Source organism: Oncorhynchus kisutch, linkage group LG19 (assembly GCF_002021735.2).
Source record: "Oncorhynchus kisutch isolate 150728-3 linkage group LG19, Okis_V2, whole genome shotgun sequence".
NCBI lineage: Eukaryota > Metazoa > Chordata > Actinopteri > Salmoniformes > Salmonidae > Oncorhynchus > Oncorhynchus kisutch.
Window position 1 is genome coordinate 64,069,529 of NC_034192.2, and position 19,510 is coordinate 64,089,038.

Sequence of the window (19,510 nt, forward strand, 5' to 3'; positions counted from 1 at the left end):
CATGGTGAACACGATAAGAATTTTTAGATAATTACTAAGAATGAGTTTAATCATCTCAGTACGATCTGTTTTTAATCTATCAAATATATTTACTTGTTTTTTTCCGCATGTCTTTCTGGTGATGCATGTATTTAATTTTTGTATTCTTATTTTTTTTTTAATCAGATGGAGAGAAAAATAGTATCTTTCTCTGGTAAATGACGTGTTATAGAGAGGAAGGAAGGGAAGCCTAGACCACTTGCTACTGCTGATCTGCAGGTTCACTATCACCTCAGACTGCTGTGTTGACTGGAACACAGCTGCAGCGGAGAGACAGGGGGGGAAGGGACTTGACTGTCAGTTGGTAGTGGTAGATGTAACCGTATTAACACAGACTTGGGGAGGGTGCTGACCTCTGAGGTGCTGGTGGTTAACCTAACTAACAGAAATTAGAACGAAGACTACAGAGTTTTACTAGAGGATAACCTAACAGAAATTAAAACGAAGACTACAGGATAACCTAACTAACAAATTAGAACGAAGACTACAGGATAGCCTAACTAACAGAAATTAGAACGAAGACTACAGCGTTTTAGGGGAGGATAACCTAACAGAAATTAGAACGAAGACTACAGGATAACCTAACTAACAGAAATTAGAACGAAGACTACAGCGTTTTAGGGGAGGATAACCTAACAGAAATTAGAACAAAGACTACAGTGTTTTAGGGGAGGATAACCTAACAGAAATTAGAACGAAGACTACAGGATAACCTAACTAACAGAAATTAGAACGAAGACTACAGCGTTTTAGGGGAGGATAACCTAACAGAAATTAGAACGAAGACTACAGGATAACCTAACTAACAGAAATTAGAACGAAGACTACAGCGTTTTAGGGGAGGATAACCTAACAGAAATTAGAACAAAGACTACAGTGTTTTAGGGGAGGATAACCTAACTAACAGAATTTAGAAAGACTACAGCGTTTTACTAGAGGATAACCTAACAGACTTGAGAGAGGACGTAGGCTACACTCAGGTGAAGGTCAAGAACTGTTTGATTGCCTCACAGAGGGAGAGGATGGAGGTTGTTTTCAAGGAGGGGATGCTCTACGTTAAGGGGAACAAGTTTGGAAAGGTGAGTGTTTACGGAGATGCTGTATTATCTGCAAGACTTTACTTAACTGAGCTAATAGATGATCGTCTTTACTAATGTTGGAAGAAATCGTTGAAGGCTATTCTCGTCTGATTACAAATTCAAGTGATGTTATGAAAGTTCTTTCAACGCTAAAAGAAGAATTCATCGTGATTGACTGCTATATCCGTTCACCACAGAAAACGTGGAGGAAGACGTGGATCGTTCTCTACCCCACTAGCATTTTCGGCATCGGTCGAGTCGAATTCCACGACATCCTTGACGGAGGCCACACAACCACCAAGTCCAAATCCACCCAGTGTAGGAGGATTGTTCAGCTGTGTGACTGCCTCAGTGTTACCCTGGTCCCAGAGGAGAGCTTCGCTCCAGCACTACCTAATGATGGTATTGTGTTTTTAGTCCAGTACTAGGCTTAATCTGTCTATGAAACCAGTCCTTAATCTGTCTATGAAACCAGTCCTTAATCTGTCTATGAAACCAGTCCTTAATCTGTCTATGAAACCAGTCCTTAATCTGTCTATGAAACCAGTCATTAATCTGTCCATGAAACCGGTCCTTAATCTGTCTATGAAACCAGTCCTTAATCTATGAAACCAGTCCTTAATCTGTCTATGAAACCGGTCCTTAATCTGTCTATGAAACCAGTCCTTAATCTGTCTATGAAACCAGTCCTTAATCTATGAAACCAGTCCTTAATCTGTCTATGAAACCAGTCCTTAATCTGTCTATGAAACCAGTCCTTAATCTGTCTATGAAACCAGTCATTAATCTGTCCATGAAACCGGTCCTTAATCTGTCTATGAAACCAGTCCTTAATCTATGAAACCAGTCCTTAACTGTCTATGAAACCGGTCCTTAATCTGTCTATGAAACCAGTCCTTAATCTATGAAACCAGTCCTTAAACTGTCTATGAAACCAGTCCTTAATCTATGAAACCAGTCCTTAATCTGTCTATGAAACCAGTCCTTAATCTGTCTATGAAACCAGTCCTTAATCTGTCTATGAAACCAGTCCTTAATCTGTCTATGAAACCGGTCCTTACACTGTCTATGAAACCGGTCCTTACTCTGTCTATGAAACCGGTCCTTAATCTGTCTATGAAACCAGTCCTTAATCTATGAAACCAGTCCTTAATCTGTCTATGAAACCAGTCCTTAATCTGTCTATGAAACCAGTCATTAATCTGTCCATGAAACCGGTCCTTAATCTGTCTATGAAACCAGTCCTTAATCTATGAAACCAGTCCTTAATCTGTCTATGAAACCAGTCCTTAATCTGTCTATGAAACCGGTCCTTAATCTGTTAATATCAGTGTTTCAGAGTGTAAACTCTCTGCAATCTGAGAAACAGTTGAAACCCTGATTTATTAAGGCAGTTTATCTGTTTAAATGTTGGTTTATTACATTTATTTGCCCGCTTTAGTTCACTTTTTTTTCCTAAAATAAACTTGTTGACTTTTGACCTCCAGACTGTAGAGCGTTCGACCTGAACACCACACAAAGAAGATACATCCTGGCCTCAGAGAACTACCATGACTGGGTGGGGGCTCTCTGCCAACTAGCCTTCCAGGTAGGTGCCGTATGTGTTTTTTATCTTCCTGGTCGGGGCCGTATGTGTTTGTTATCTTCCTGGTACACAGGGAGGAGGGGACTATATAAATAGTGTTTCTCTCAGTCGCTCCTTCCTTCCTGGTACACAGGGAGGAGGGGACTATATAAATAGTGTTTCTCTCAGTCGCTCCTTCCTTCCAGGTACACAGGGAGGAGGGGACTATAAGGGGCTATTATTCATAAGACAACACTAGAAGGGGCTTGTAGTGTTAGTCTCTCTGGTAGCTCAGCCTGTAGCAAATGCGCCCTATTCCCTATAGGGCACCTTATTCCTTGTACTTCACTCATTTTGACCAGGAGCCTCTTAGGGAGCAATTTTCAAGCAAACCCACTGGCAACAATGAGGAAGTAGTCCTGGTGGTAACAGTTGGTCACCTCCTTACTTCTCCTTCTCTTTACTGCTGCTTACACAAACCCTGTCTCCCCACCCCCTAGCCTGTCTCCCCTCCCCCTAGCCTGTCGCCCCTCCCCCTAGCCTGTCGCCCCTCCCCCTAGCCTGTCTCCCCTCCCCCTAGCCTGTCTCCCCTCCCCCTAGCCTGTCTTCCCTCCCCCTAGCCTGTCTCCCCTCCCCCTAGCCTGTCGCCCCTCCCCTTAGCCTGTCTCCCCTCCCCCTAGCCTGTCTCCCCTCCCCCTAGCCTGTCTCCCCTCCCCCTAGCCTGTCTCCCCTCCCCCTAGCATGTCTCCCCTCCCCCTAGCCTGTCTCCCCTCCCCCTAGCCCGTCACCCCTCCCCCTAGCCTGTCGCCCCTCCCCTTAGCCTGTCTCCCCTCCCCCTAGCCTGTCTCCCCTCCCCCTAGCCTGTCGCCCCTCCCCCTAGCCTGTCTCCCCTCCCCCTAGCCTGTCTCCCCTCCCCCTAGCCTGTCTCCCCTCCCCCTTGCCTGTCTCTCCTCCCCCTAGCCTGTCTCCCCTCCCCCTAGCCTGTCTCCCCTCCCCCTAGCCTGTCTCCCCTCCCCCTAGCCTGTCTCCCCTCCCCTAGCCTGTCTCCCCTCCACCTAGCATGTCTCCCCCCCTTGCCTGTCTCCCCTAGCCTGTCGCCCCTCCCCCTAGCCTGTCTCCCCTCCCCCTAGCCTGTCTCTCCTCCACCTAGCCTGTCTCTCCTCCCCCTAGCCTGTCTCCCCTCCACCTAGCCTGTCTCCCCCCCCTTGCCTGTCTCCCCTAGCCTGTCGCCCCTCCCCCTAGCCTGTCTCCCCTCCCCCTAGCCTGTCTCCCCTCCACCTAGCCTGTCGCCCCTCCCCCTAGCCTGTCTCCCCTCCCCCTAGCCTGTCTCCCTCCACCTAGCCTGTAGCCCCTCCCCCTAGCTTCCTCTCAAACCCTGTCTCCCCTCTCCCTAGCCTGTCTCCCCTCCCCCTAGCCTGTCTCTCCTCCCCCCTAGCCTGTTTCCCCTCCCCCTAGCCACATCTCTCTTCCCCCTAGCCACATCTCCCTCCCCCTAGCCTGTCTCTCCTCCCCCTAGCCTGTTTCTCCTCCCCCTAGCCTATCTCTCCTCTCCCTACCCTGTTTCTCCTCCCCCTAGCCTATCTCTCCTCTCCCTAGCCTGTCTCTCCTCCCCCCTAGCCTGTCTCTCCTCCCCCCTAGCCACATCTCCCTCCCCCTAGCCTGTCTCTCCTCCCCCTAGCCTGTCTCTCCTCCCCCTAGCCTGTTTCTCCTCCCCCTAGCCTGTCTCACCTCCCCCTAGCCTGTTTCTCCTCCCCCTAGCCTGTCTCTCCTCCCCCTAGCCTGTTTCTCCTCCCCCGAGCCTGTCTCTTCTCCCCTAGCCTGTCTCTCCTCCCCCTAGCCTGTCTCTCCTCCCCCCTAGCCTGTTTCTCCTCCCCCTAGCCTGTTTCGCCTCCCCCTAGCCTGTCTCTCCTCCCCCTAGCCGGTCTCTCCTCCCCCTAGCCTGTCTCTCCTCCCCCTAGCCTCCTCTCAAACCCTGTCTCTCCTCCCCCTAGCCTGTCTCTCGTCCCCCTAGCCTCCTCTCAAACACTGTCTCACCTCCCCCTAGACTCCTCTCAAACCCCGTCTCTCCTCCCCCTAACCTCTTCTCAAACCCCCGTCTCTCCTTCCCCCTAGCCTGTCTCTCCTCCCCCTAGCCTCCTCTCAAACCCAGTCTCTCCTCCCCCTAGCCTCCTCTCAAACCCAGTCTCTCCTCCCCCTAGCCTCCTCTTAAACCCTGTCTCTCCTCCCCCTAGCCTCCTCTCAAACCTGTCTCTCCTCCCCCTAGCCTCTTCTCAAACCCGCGTCTCCCCTCCCCCCTAGCCTGTCTCTCCTCCCCCTAGTCTCCTCTCAAACCCCTGTCTCTCCTCCCCCTAGCCTGTTTCTCCTCCCCCCTAGCCTGTTTCTCCTCCCCCCTAGCCTGTTTCTCCTCCCCCTAGCCTGTCTCTTCTACCCCCTAGCCTGTCTCTTCTCCCCCTAGCCTGTCTCTTCTCCCCCCTAGCCTGTCTCTCCTCCCCCTAGCCTGTTTCTCCTCCCCCTAGCCTATCTCTCCTCTCCCTAGCCTGTCTCTCCTCCCCCTAGCCTGTCTCTCCTCCCCCCTAGCCTGTCTCTCGTCCCCCTAGCCTCCTCTCAAACCCTGTCTCTCCTCCCCCTAGACTCCTCTCAAACCCCGTCTCTCCTCCCCCAACCTCTTCTCAAACCCCCGTCTCTCCTCCCCCAACCTCTTCTCAAACCCCCGTCTCTCCTCCCCCAACCTCTTCTCAAACCCCCGTCTCTCCTTCCCCCTAGCCTGTCTCTCCTCCCCCTATCCTCCTCTCAAACCCCGTCTCTCCTCCCCCTAGCCTCCTCTTAAACCCTGTTTCTCCTGCCCCTAGTCTCCTCTCAAACCCCATCTCTCCTCCCCCTAGCCTCCTCTCAAACCCCCGTCTCTCCTCCCCCCTAGAGCCTGTCTCTCCTCCCCCTAGCCTCCTCTCAAACCCCATCTCCCTCCCCCTAGCCTCTTCTTTAACTGTTTTACAATCATAAAACTAACTGAGACTAACTGGTCTTGTATACATCTAGGGTCATCTCTGATCCAGGGTCATCTCTGATCTAGGGTCATCTCTGATCCAGGGTCATCTCTGATCTAGGGTCATCTCTGATCTAGGGTAATCTCTGATCTAGGGTCATCTCTGATCTAGGGTAATCTCTGATCCAGGGTAATCTCTGATCTAGGGTCATCTCTGATCCAGGGTCATCTCTGATCTAGGGTCATCTCTGATCTAGGGTCATCTCTGATCTAGGGTCATCTCTGATCCAGGGTCATCTCTGATCTAGGGTCATCTCTGATCTAGGGTCATCTCTGATCTAGGGTCATCTCTGAACTAGGGTCATCTCCCTCTTTCCATGTAATCATATTCATTATGATTATAAAGAAAAACTGGTCCTGGATCAGAACGGTTACTAATTATAATTTAATCTAACATTTACAATGCTCTGCCACTTGACAAAGACTTCTGTGAAATCAGAACAATACTCTGTGTGTCTGGGCCTCTCATTTATATATATGAGCATTATGTTTTAGCATCAATAGTGGTTTTCTCTAGTATCATATCACCATCCTTTTCTTCTGCTGCAGAAAGAGCCTGGACACACAGAGACCAGAGAGAAGGAGAGAGGAGGTGGGATGGGGATACCCATGGAGGAGAATGAGCTGTATGCTACCTGGAAGACAGGTACATAGAATACACACCCACCCAACCACACACCAACACACCCACCCAACCACACACCAACACACACCAACACACCAACACACCCACCCAACAACACACCCACCCAACCACACACCAACACACCAACACACCCACCCAACAACTTGACTGGGCTGCAAAAGAGTCCTGACCTCAACCCCATCGAACACCTTTGGGATGAATTAGAGCTAGGGCTGACCGTAATACCGCCGCTCCCCGGATCATTTAGTCTTTGGTAATTAGTCTTCTCCAAGCTCTGATGCTGCTGCTGGTCATTAGTAGCCTACTAAACTTGCTAACTGCCTGGTTCTCACCACTCTATTGTCCCTCTAATCACTCTGACATCAATGCAAATGTAATGGAAAATCTAATCAAACACTTCGTGAGAGCCCATGAGCTCATGTTGCGCAACATTTCTATAGGCTATGCAATTGCGGTAGAAAACAGAGTGATGGCCTCTACTAAAAAGAGGAGGAGCCCATCAGCTTTCCATAGGCTAGGCCTACTATAGTTATTTCTCAACTTTACTAATATTAAACACATTGCTTATATTTACAACCGGTGTATAGCCTACCTGGCTGTCATGAAAATAAACTACAGGAAAAGCGTCCTCCATTTGCTATTTAAGTGCATAGATGACATGTATTTTTCCCCCTGTCCCTGTTTTGATACAGGTGCATGACGATGGTCCATTCTAAATTGAAACAAATGTCACACATATATTATTTTGTATATGTAAAGACAAGATTAAATCAAGAATAGTCTGATGGGTGACAATATTAGCCCGTCACTTGTGAATGATGTCCAGCATAAGAAACAATGCCTTTTGTTTGTCACTTGTTCGAACCATAGTCTCACAACTCATGTAGCCTAGCCCATAGGCATGTATATTTTAATAAGGTTTGTATCACACCTCATGTAGCCTAGCCCATAGGCATGTATGTTTGTATCACAACTAAAGTGGCCAAATAACCAATTAAAATGAAGCACATTAATCCGCTTTACAAGGGGTGCAGAAGCCGAACTGGCATATATAAACACGCTGCACGTTTCCAGTTTGGGGAAGATCATTTTCACCATAGAAATGCACCTTTATATTAAAAGCACTACATGTATAATTGCATTTGTGGTCACTGTTGATAATGGTGTTTACATAACCCCTTTAGGGGTCGCTGGTGATAATGGTGTTTACATAACCCCTTTAGGGGTCGCTGGTGATAATGGTGTTTACATAACCCCTTTAGGGGTCGCTGGTGATAATGGTGTTTACATAACCCCTTTAGGGGTCGCTGGTGATAATGGTGTTTACATAACCCCTTTAGGGGTCACTGTTGATAATGGTGTTTACATAACCCCTTTAGGGGTCACTGTTGATAATGGTGTTTACATAACCCCTTTAGGGGTCGCTGTTGATAATGGTGTTTACATAACCCCTTTAGGGGTCGCTGGTGATAATGGTGTTTACATAACCCCTTTAGGGGTCGCTGGTGATAATGGTGTTTACATAACCCCTTTAGGGGTCGCTGGTGATAATGGTGTTTACATAACCCCTTTAGGGGTCGCTGGTGATAATGGCGTTCTCTCGCTAATGGAACATTGACGTTTATAGCCTACCGTTGTGTGCACATCGCTGCACTTATGTGAAGAAATAGCCTAATAGTTTATCAACATTTTAAGCTAAAAGTTCTGATCTGTTGCGTCAGCCTCATTGCGTATAAAAGGAATAGAATAGGTTGACTTTTGTACTATAGGGGATAGTAGAATGACATAGACTAGTGCTTTTGCTATTCATTAGGCCTACTCATCTTGTTGACTGACTAAAAGTAAACGTGGACAGTTCTAATATCTTAAATATGAGGAATTGGATAAGGGCACACGCAGTTGCATCCCGGATTTGTCTGTGTTCATTTGTAGCCGTTGAGAAAGACCCGATCACGTGACGGGGAGCCATGCGAGTGAGAGACTCTTTTTTAAATATTTATTTTATATATATTATATATATATATTTTTTTTAAATTATTTTTTAAAATGAATATCAAATCAATACATAAAGCACAGGAGGGAACACAAGCATACATAGATTACAAACAATAGACAATCGCGCTAGGGGCGGGGCTAGGGGCGGGGCTGGGGGCGGGGCTAGGGGGTACAATATCACATTACAATTACACAAGGACCTTAAGGGACATGCATATACTTACAATTCTAACAGCTTTTTTGTTAGTAGAGCATTTAACCGTCTTAAAATACAGTTCAATTTCTTTTTGTAGGGTACGAAAATGTGGTTTTCTGTTTGTAAATTTACATTTGTGTATATGAAATTTGGCCAAAAGAATAATGAAATTAATTACATAAAAATGATTCTGCTTATTTCTATTGTATGTAAAGAATCCAAACAGTACATCTCTCCACAATAGTGTAAAAACGTCATAAATGTGTTCAATTATAAACCTACTGATGTCTTGCCACAGTTTTCTTACATGCATACAATGCCAAAAAAGATGCACAACTGTTTCTGGGTGGTCATTACAAAAGGAGCAATTTGAGTTGATGTTTTCCTTAAACTTCTTCATATAGTGGTTGGCAGGATAATATTTATGAATAATTTTAAAGGAAACTTAACAAGTAGGTATGTGTGTGGCAACATCCAAACTTTTTTCCAACAGATATTATCAATAAATCCATTCCAATAAGGCATGACATAAGGTATAGATACAACATCCTGCTGAAACAAGGATCGTATCGCTCTGTTGTTGAATGGACCAAAAGAGAAACCATTTTTTCCTACTGATGAGTCAACAGGGTCAACAGAAGGTAGGGAGTGAGAGACTCTTCACTCTCCGGGAAAGGGGCACAGTGCATCACACCTCGAAAGGAAGTTATTTTTTTAAGGAGGGATGCCGCGGCTTTATCAAGTGCTTGTTAAATTGTGAATGAGAGACTATCGGAGTGTGTACAGCCCGCACAAGAAACAAAGCAGAGGTCATGACTACTACTTTCTTTTTTAAAATCATCATTAGAGTCTCATCCTGGAGCCTTATGTATTAAAAAAATAAATCATGTAGAACTAAAGTTACATCAATCTAAAATCTATATATGAGAACCCGTTTCTTTGTTAACCAAACAACACAGAATAGCCGCATGTGCGCACGACATGGAATCGTGAAGAAAAAATATTTATTTTAAATTCAGCTTTGTTCAATTGTATTCTATACTATAAAATAATGCCACGGAATTCTAAGCAGATCTTGTCTGCTAAATGAACTATTGTAGCCCACAGCCATTTGGCATAGCCAGATCAGGACCTAAAGGACAACTCGGTATGCTATTCTGAAATAGACTACATTTTCTTCATATCATGTTTCTTTAGACCTGTCTAAAATAAATAATGGATTTATTGTGATGGTGTAGACTATATTACATGGATTTATTGTGATGGTGTAGACTATATTACATGGATTTATTGTGATGGTGTAGACTATATTACATGGATTTATTGTGATGGTGTAGGTAGACTATATTACATGGATTTATTGTGATGGTGTAGACTATATTACATGGATTTATTGTGATGGTGTAGACTATATTACATGGATTTATTGTGATGGTGTAGGTAGACTATATTACATGGATTTATTGTGATGGTGTAGGTAGACTATATTACATGGATTTATTGTGATGGTGTAGACTATATTACATGGATTTATTGTGAAGGTGTAGACTATATTACATGGATTTATTGTGATGGTGTAGACTATATTACATGGATTTATTGTGATGGTGTAGGTAGACTATATTACATGGATTTATTGTGATGGTGTAGGTAGACTATATTACATGGATTTATTGTGATGGTGTAGGTAGACTATATTACATGGATTTATTGTGATGGTGTAGACTATATTACATGGATTTATTGTGAAGGTGTAGACTATATTACATGGATTTATTGTGATGGTGTAGACTATATTACATGGATTTATTGTGATGGTGTAGACTATATTACATGGATTTATTGTGATGGTGTAGACTATATTACATGGATTTATTGTGATGGTGTAGACTATATTACATGGATTTATTTTGATGGTGTAGGTAGACTATATTACATGGATTTATTGTGATGGTGTAGACTATATTACATGGATTTATTGTGATGGTGTAGGTAGACTATATTACATGGATTTATTGTGATGGTGTAGGTAGACTATATTACATGGATTTATTGTGATGGTGTAGACTATATTACATGGATTCATTGTGATGGTGTAGACTATATTACATGGATTTATTGTGATGGTGTAGGTAGACTATATTACATGGATTTATTGTGATGGTGTAGACTATATTACATGGATTTATTGTGATGGTGTAGACTATATTACATGGATTTATTGTGATGGTGTAGACTATATTACATGGATTTATTGTGATGGTGTAGGTAGACTATATTACATGGATTTATTGTGATGGTGTAGGTAGACTATATTACATGGATTTATTGTGATGGTGTAGACTATATTACATGGATTTATTGTGATGGTGTAGACTATATTACATGGATTTATTGTGATGGTGTAGACTATATTACATGGATTTATTGTGATGGTGTAGACTATATTACATGGATTCATTGTGATGGTGTAGGTAGACTATATTACATGGATTTTTTGTGATGGTGTAGGTAGACTATATTACATGGATTTATTGTGATGGTGTAGACTATATTACATGGATTCATTGTGAAGGTGTAGACTATATTACATGGATTTATTGTGATGGTGTAGACTATATTACATGGATTTATTGTGATGGTGTAGACTATATTACATGGATTTATTGTGATGGTGTAGACTATATTACATGGATTTATTGTGATGGTGTAGGTAGACTATATTACATGGATTTATTGTGAAGGTGTAGACTATATTACATGGATTTATTGTGATGGTGTAGACTATATTACATGGATTTATTGTGATGGTGTAGGTAGACTATATTACATGGATTTATTGTGATGGTGTAGACTATATTACATGGATGTATTGTGATGGTGTAGACTATATTACATGGATTTATTGTGAAGGTGTAGGTAGACTATATTACATGGATTTATTGTGATGGTGGAGACTATATTACATGGATTTATTAGACTTTTTAAAATGGCTTGTTGGCTGTGTGTGGAAGCCAGGAGATCACCGGTGACAACCACAGCCCTAATTGGAACGCTGACTGCGAGCCAGGCCTAATCACCCCCAACATCAGTGACCGACCTCACTAATGCTCGTGGCTGAATGGAAGCAAGTCCCTGCAGCAATGTTCCAACATCTAGTGGAAAGCCTTCCCAGAAGAGTGGAGGCTGTTATAGCAGCAATGTTCCAACATCTAGTAGACAGCCTTCCCAGAAGAGCGGAGGCTGTTATAGGAGCAATGTTCCAACATCTAGTGGAAAGCCTTCCCTGAAGAGTGGAGGCTGTTATAGCAGCAATGTTCCTACATCTAGTGGAAAGCCTTCCCAGAAGAGTGGAGGCTGTTATAGCAGCAATGTTCCAACATCTAGTGGAAAGCCTTCCCAGAAGAGTGGAGGCTGTTATAGCAGCAATGTTCCTACATCTAGTGGAAAGCCTTCCCAGAAGAGAGGCTGTTATAGGTGGGGGCGGCAGCGTAGCCTAGTGGTTAGAGCGTTGGACTAGTAACCGGAAGGTTGGAAGTTCAAACCCCCGAGCTGACAAGGTACAAAATCTGTCGTTCTGCCCCTGAACAGGCAGTTAACCCACTGTTCCTAGGCCGTCATTGAAAATAAGAATTTGTTCTTAACTGACTTGCCGGGTTAAATAAAGGTTAAAAAAGATAGCAGCAATGTTCCAACATCTAGTGGAAAGCCTTCCCTGAAGAGTGGAGGCTGTTATAGCAGCAATGTTCCAACATCTAGTGGAAAGCCTTCCCTGAAGAGTGGAGGCTGTTATAGCAGCAATGTTCCTATATCTAGTGGAAAGCCTTCCCAGAAGAGTGGAGTCTGTTATAGCAGCAATGTGCCAACATCTAGTGGAAAGCCTTCCCAGAAGAGTGGAGGCTGTTATAGCAGCAATGTTCCAACATCTAGTGGAAAGCCTTCCCAGAAGAGTGGAGGCTGTTATTATAGCAAAGGGGGGGACCAACCTCATATTAATGCACATGATTTTGGAATGAGATGTTCGACATGCAGGTCATGGTCATGTAGTGTAGATACGGTACATCTTATCCATCTTGGATACGGTACATCTTGCGTTCCCGCCCCACTATGTGTTGTTATCACAGTAATCTGTCCTGTAAGCGCTGAGTGTTTCGAAACAGGACACAGTATGGCCCAATGGAACAGAGAAGGATGACACTGCTGTTTTAGAAAAACTAACGCCGAACGAAAAGGCCTTAAAAGAAAAACGAGTGGATGATGAATAAATGAAATGAAATGAATGTTTTCTAGGGAGCTTTCAAATGAAATTTGATTTGTCATATACACATGGTTAGCAGATGTTAACATGGAGCGAAATGCTTGCGCTTCAAGTTAACAATGCAGTCATATCTAACAATTCCCAAACTACTACCTTATACACACAAGTGTAAAGGGATAAAGAATATGTACATAAAGATATATGAATGAGTGGTGGTCCAGAACGGCATAGGCAAGATGCAGTAGATGGTATCGAGTACAGTATATACATATGAGATGAGTAATGTAGGTTATGTAAACATATGAAGTGGCATTGTTTAAAGTGGCTAGTGATATATGCATTTTTACATATTTTTTTACATCGTTAAAGTGGCTGGAGAGTTGAGTCAGTATGTTGGTTAGTGATATATTTGACATAATTTCCCATTATTAAAGTGGCTGGAGTTGAGTCAGTGTGTTGGCAGCAGCCACTCAATGTTAGTGGTGGCTGTTTAACAGTCTGATGGCCTTGAGATAGAAGCTGTTTTTCAGTCTCTCGGTCCCAGTTTTGATGCACCAGTACTGACCTCGCCTTCTGGATGATAGCGGGGTGAACAGGCAGTGGCTCGGGTGGTTGATGTCCTTGATGATCTTTTTGGCCTTCCTGTGACATCGGGTGCTGTAGGTGTCCTGGAGGGCAGCTAGTTGCGTTGCTGATGCGTTGTGCAGACCTCATTACCCTCTGGAGAGCCTTACGGGTGAGGGCGGAGCAGTTGCCGTTGAGAATCAGTGAAGTGGAGATGTTGTTTCCGACCTTCACAACCTGGGGGCGGCCCGTCAGGAAGTCCAGGACCCAGTTGTACAGGGCGGGGTTCAGACCCAGGGCCTCCAGCTTAAAGATGAGCTTGGAGGGTACAATGGTGTTAAATGTTGAGCTGAAGTCAATGAACAGCATTCTTAAATATGTATTCCTTTTGTCCAAATGGCGATTGCGACGTCTGTGGACCTGTTGGGGCAGTATGCAAACTGAAGTGGGACTAGGGTGGCTGGTAAGGTGGAGGTGATATGGTCCTTGACTCGTCTCTCAAAGCACTTCATGATGACAGAAGTGAGTGCTACGGGGTCGGTAGTCATTTAGTTTAGTTATCTGTGCCTTCTTGGGTACAGGAACAACGGTGGCCATCTTGAAGCATGTGGGAACAGCAGACTGGGATAGGGAGAGATTGAATATGTCCGTAAACACACCAGCCAGCTGGTCTGTGCATACTCTGGGGACGTGGCTAGGGACGCCGTCTGTATTATCCTCAAAGCGGGAAAAGAAGGTGTTTAGTTTGTCTGGAAGCGTGATGTCGGTTTCCGTAACGTGGCTGGATTTCTTTTTGTAGTCTGTAATTTCCTGTAGACCCTGCCACATATGTCTCATGTCTGAGCCGTTGAATTGCGACTCCACCATGTCCCTGTACCGGCATTTCGCTTGTTTGATTGCCTTGCGGAGGGAATAACTACACTGTTTATGTTCAGCCATATTCCCAGACCTCTTTCCATGGTGAAATGCGGTGGTTCGCGCTTTCAGTTTTATGCGAATGCCGCCATGGTTTCCGGGTAAGGGTAGGTTTTAATCATCACTGTAGTATTAAACAGCAAAAAAGACTGCTCTTTTATCCCAAATAACACCCTATTCCCTACATAGTGCACTACTTTTGACTAGAGCCCTGTGGCCCGAATAGGGTGCGATTTGGGACGTCCCCATTCTCTATACAGGCAGGAGGGAACCGCTGCCTTATCCAAATGTCTTTCATTTCAAAGTGTTTTGGTGAGTGTCATTCTGTTGACTTCCTCTCTGACAAGCTGGAGACTGCAGAAAAATAAGAGTGGTTGTGCAAATCATTTAAATATCCTTGTGACTTTTGTGTTTAATCTATTTATATGCTTTTTATTCCAATTTTAAAAACGTTTTTTTTTGACTAGTCAGCATGTCAGAGTTTTGTGTAACAGACATTGTGTGGAACTAATCCTTACTTGAGATACAGTAAGGGCTACATAAATCTCCATGTATGAATGATGAACCTTAACAAATCATTGTGAGCGTTATGTTAAAATATCTTTCCTCCTCCCCCTCCCCTCTGCCTTCTGCTGCTCCTCCCAGCCCAATACCAGGTGACAGTTAAGACCAATGAGGCGTCGAGGAGATGTCAGCTGACAGGAAGTTACCTCCTCTTGCCAGAACGAGATGCCATATTGCTCCAGGACCTCCAGACTGGTGTGACCGTCAACTGCTGGCCCTACCACCTGCTACGACGCTTCGGACAGGTCAAGGTAAATGGTTAGAAGTCAGGGTAAAAGGTCAGAGGTCAGATACTCTACTGCTGGCCCTACGACACTTCGGACAGGTCAATGTAAAGAGTTAGAGGTCAGGGTGTAAGGTCAGAGGTCAGATCCTCTATTGCTGGCCCTACCACCTCCTACGACGCTTTGGACAGGTCACGTAAAAGGTCAGGATTCCTAATTAGTCTGATTATTCAGTGGTAATGTCTAGTAGATTTCAGCTAGAGTTATGTTGTATCTATCATAATCATCAGAGTTGTGTTGTATCTATCATAATCATCAGAGTTGTGTTGTATCTATCATAATTATCAGAGTTGTGTTGTATCTCTCATAATCATCAGAGTTGTATCTATCATAATCATCAGAGTTGTGTTGTATCTATCATAATCATCAGAGTTGTATCTATCATAATCATCAGAGTTGTGTTGTATCTATCATAATCATCAGAGTTGTGTTGTATCTATCATAATCATCAGAGTTGTGTTGTATCTGTCATAATCATCAGAGTTGTGTTGTATCTATCATAATCATCAGAGTTGTGTTGTATCTATCATAATCATCAGAGTTGTATCTATCATAATCATCAGAGTTGTGTTGTATCTATCATAATCATCAGTGTTGTGTTGTATCTATCATAATCATCAGAGTTGTGTTGTATCTATCATAATCATCAGAGTTGTGTTGTATCTATCATAATCATCAGAGTTGTGTTGTATCTATTATAATCATCAGAGTTGTGTTGTATCTATCATAATCATCAGAGTTGTGTTGTATCTATTATAATCATCAGAGTTGTGTTGTATCTATCATAATCATCAGAGTTGTTTTGTATCTATCATAATCATCAGAGTTGTGCTGTATCTGTCATAATCATCAGAGTTGTGTTGTATCTATCATAATCATCAGAGTTGTGTTGTATCTCTCATAATCATCAGAGTTGTATCTATCATAATCATCAGAGTTGTGTTGTATCTATCATAATCATCAGAGTTGTGTTGTATCTATCATAATCATCAGAGCTGTGTTGTATCTATCATAATCATCAGAGTTGTGCTGTATCTATCATAATCATCAGAGTTGTGCTGTGTTGTATCTATCATAATCATCAGAGTTGTGTTGTATCTATCATAATCATCAGAGTTGTGTTGTATCTATCATAATCATCAGAGTTGTGCTGTGTTGTATCTATCATAATCATCAGAGTTGTGTTGTATCTATCATAATCATCAGAGTTGTGCTGTGTTGTATCTATCATAATCATCAGAGTTGTGTTGTATCTATTATAATCATCAGAGTTGTGTTGTATCTATCATAATCATCAGAGTTGTGTTGTATCTATTATAATCATCAGAGTTGTGTTGTATCTATTATAATCATCAGAGTTGTGTTGTATCTATCATAATCATCAGAGTTGTGTTGTATCTATCATAATTATCAGAGTTGTGTTGTATCTATTATAATCATCAGAGTTGTGTTGTATCTATCATAATCATCAGAGTTGTGTTGTATCTATTATAATCATCAGAGTTGTGTTGTATCTATCATAATCATCAGAGTTGTGTTGTATCTATCATAATCATCAGAGTTGTATCTATCATAATCATCAGAGTTGTGTTGTATCTGTCATAATCATCAGAGTTGTGTTGTATCTATCATAATCATCAGAGTTGTGTTGTATCTCTCATAATCATCAGAGTTGTATCTATCATAATCATCAGAGTTGTGTTGTATCTATCATAATCATCAGAGTTGTGTTGTATCTATCATAATCATCAGAGTTGTGTTGTATCTATCATAATCATCAGAATTGTGCTGTGTTGTATCTATTATAATCATCAGAGTTGTGTTGTATCTATCATAATCATCAGAGTTGTGTTGTATCTATCATAATCATCAGAGTTGTGTTGTATCTATCATAATCATCAGAGTTGTGCTGTGTTGTATCTATTATAATCATCAGAGTTGTGTTGTATCTATCGTAATCATCAGAGTTGTGTTGTATCTATTATAATCATCAGAGTTGTGTTGTATCTATTATAATCATCAGAGTTGTGTTGTATCTATCATAATCATCAGAGTTGTGTTGTATCTATCATAATTATCAGAGTTGTGTTGTATCTATTATAATCATCAGAGTTGTGTTGTATCTATCATAATCATCAGAGTTGTATCTATCATAATCATCAGAGTTGTGTTGTATCTGTCATAATCATCAGAGTTGTGTTGTATCTATCATAATCATCAGAGTTGTGTTGTATCTATTATAATCATCAGAGTTGTGTTGTATCTATCATAATCATCAGAGTTGTGTTGTATCTGTCATAATCATCAGAGTTGTGTTGTATCTGTCATAATCATCAGAGTTGTGTTGTATCTATCATAATCATCAGAGTTGTGTTGTATCTATTATAATCATCAGAGTTGAGTTGTATCTATCATAATCATCAGAGTTGTGTTGTATCTATCATAATCATCAGAGTTGTGTTGTATCTATTATAATCATCAGAGTTGAGTTGTATCTATCATAATCATCAGAGTTGTGTTGTAGCTGTCATAATCATCAGAGTTGTGTTGTATCTATCATAATCATCAGAGTTGTATCTATCATAATCATCAGAGTTGTGTTGTATCTATTATAATCATCAGAGTTGTGTTGTATCTATCATAATCATCAGAGTTGTGTTGTATCTGTTATAATCATCAGAGTTGTGTTGTATCTATCATAATCATCAGAGTTGTGTTGTATCTATCATAATCATCAGAGTTGTATCTATCATAATCATCAGAGTTGTGTTGTATCTGTCATAATCATCAGAGTTGTGTTGTATCTGTCATAATCATCAGAGTTGTGTTGTATCTATCATAATCATCAGAGTTGTGTTGTATCTCTCATAATCATCAGAGTTGTATCTATCATAATCATCAGAGTTGTGTTGTATCTATCATAATCATCAGAGTTGTGTTGTATCTATCATAATCATCAGAGTTGTGTTGTATCTATCATAATCATCAGAGTGGTGTTGTATCTATCATAATCATCAGAGTGGTGTTGTATCTATCATAATCATCAGAGTTGTGCTGTGTTGTATCTATCATAATCATCAGAGTTGTGTTGTATCTATCATAATCATCAGAGTTGTGTTGTATCTATCATAATCATCAGAGTTGTGCTGTGTTGTATCTATTATAATCATCAGAGTTGTGTTGTATCTATCATAATCATCAGAGTTGTGTTGTATCTATCATAATCATCAGAGTTGTGTTGTATCTATCATAATCATCAGAGTTGTGTTGTATCTATCATAGTCATCAGAGTTGTGTTCTTTCTATTATAATCATCAGAGTTGTGTTGTATCTATCATAATCATCAGAGTTGTGTTGTATCTATCATAATCATCAGAGTTGTGTTGTATCTATCATAATCATCAGAGTTCTGCTGTGTTGTATCTATTATAATCATCAGAGTTGTGTTGTATCTATCATAATCATCAGAGTTGTGTTCTTTCTATTATAATCATCAGAGTTGTGTTGTATCTATCATAATCATCAGAGTTGTGTTGTAGCTATCATAGTCATCAGAGTTGTGTTCTTTCTATTATAATCATCAGAGTTGTGTTGTATCTATCATAATCATCAGAGTTGTGTTCTTCTATTATAATCATCAGAGTTGTGTTGTATCTATCATAATCATCAGAGTTGTGTTGTATCTATCATAATCATCAGAGTTGTGTTGTATCTATCATAATCATCAGAGTTGTGTTGTATCTATCATAATCATCAGAGTTGTGTTGTATCTATTATAATCATCAGAGTTGTGTTGTATCTATCATAATCATCAGAGTTGTGTTGTATCTATCATAATTATCAGAGTTGTGTTGTATCTATTATAATCATCAGAGTTGTGTTGTATCTATCATAATCATCAGAGTTGTATCTATCATAATCATCAGAGTTGTGTTGTATCTGTCATAATCATCAGAGTTGTGTTGTATCTATCATAATCATCAGAGTTGTGTTGTATCTATTATAATCATCAGAGTTGTGTTGTATCTATCATAATCATCAGAGTTGTGCTGTGTTGTATCTATTATAATCATCAGAGTTGTGTTGTATCTATCATAATCATCAGAGTTGTGTTCTTTCTATTATAATCATCAGAGTTGTGTTGTATCTATCATAATCATCAGAGTTGTGTTGTATCTATTATAATCATCAGAGTTGTGTTGTATCTATCATAATCATCAGAGTTGTGTTGTATCTATCATAATTATCAGAGTTGTGTTGTATCTATTATAATCATCAGAGTTGTGTTGTATCTATCATAATCATCAGAGTTGTATCTATCATAATCATCAGAGTTGTGTTGTATCTGTCATAATCATCAGAG

General features: G+C 41.6%; 1 protein-coding gene across 1 annotated transcript in view; it reads left to right on the plus strand.

The window, feature by feature from the left end:
- Nucleotides 1-210: 210 nt before the first annotated feature.
- Nucleotides 211-19,510, plus strand: part of dok3 (docking protein 3) — a 47,585-nt gene continuing 28,285 nt past the window's right edge. The window contains exons 1-5 of the mRNA XM_031797271.1: nucleotides 211-1,118; nucleotides 1,316-1,520; nucleotides 2,606-2,706; nucleotides 6,275-6,371; nucleotides 14,945-15,114. Of these exons, the coding sequence (XP_031653131.1) occupies nucleotides 1,062-1,118; nucleotides 1,316-1,520; nucleotides 2,606-2,706; nucleotides 6,275-6,371; nucleotides 14,945-15,114 (630 nt within the window). The 5' untranslated portion in view covers nucleotides 211-1,061. The remainder of the gene's footprint in view (nucleotides 1,119-1,315; nucleotides 1,521-2,605; nucleotides 2,707-6,274; nucleotides 6,372-14,944; nucleotides 15,115-19,510) is intronic.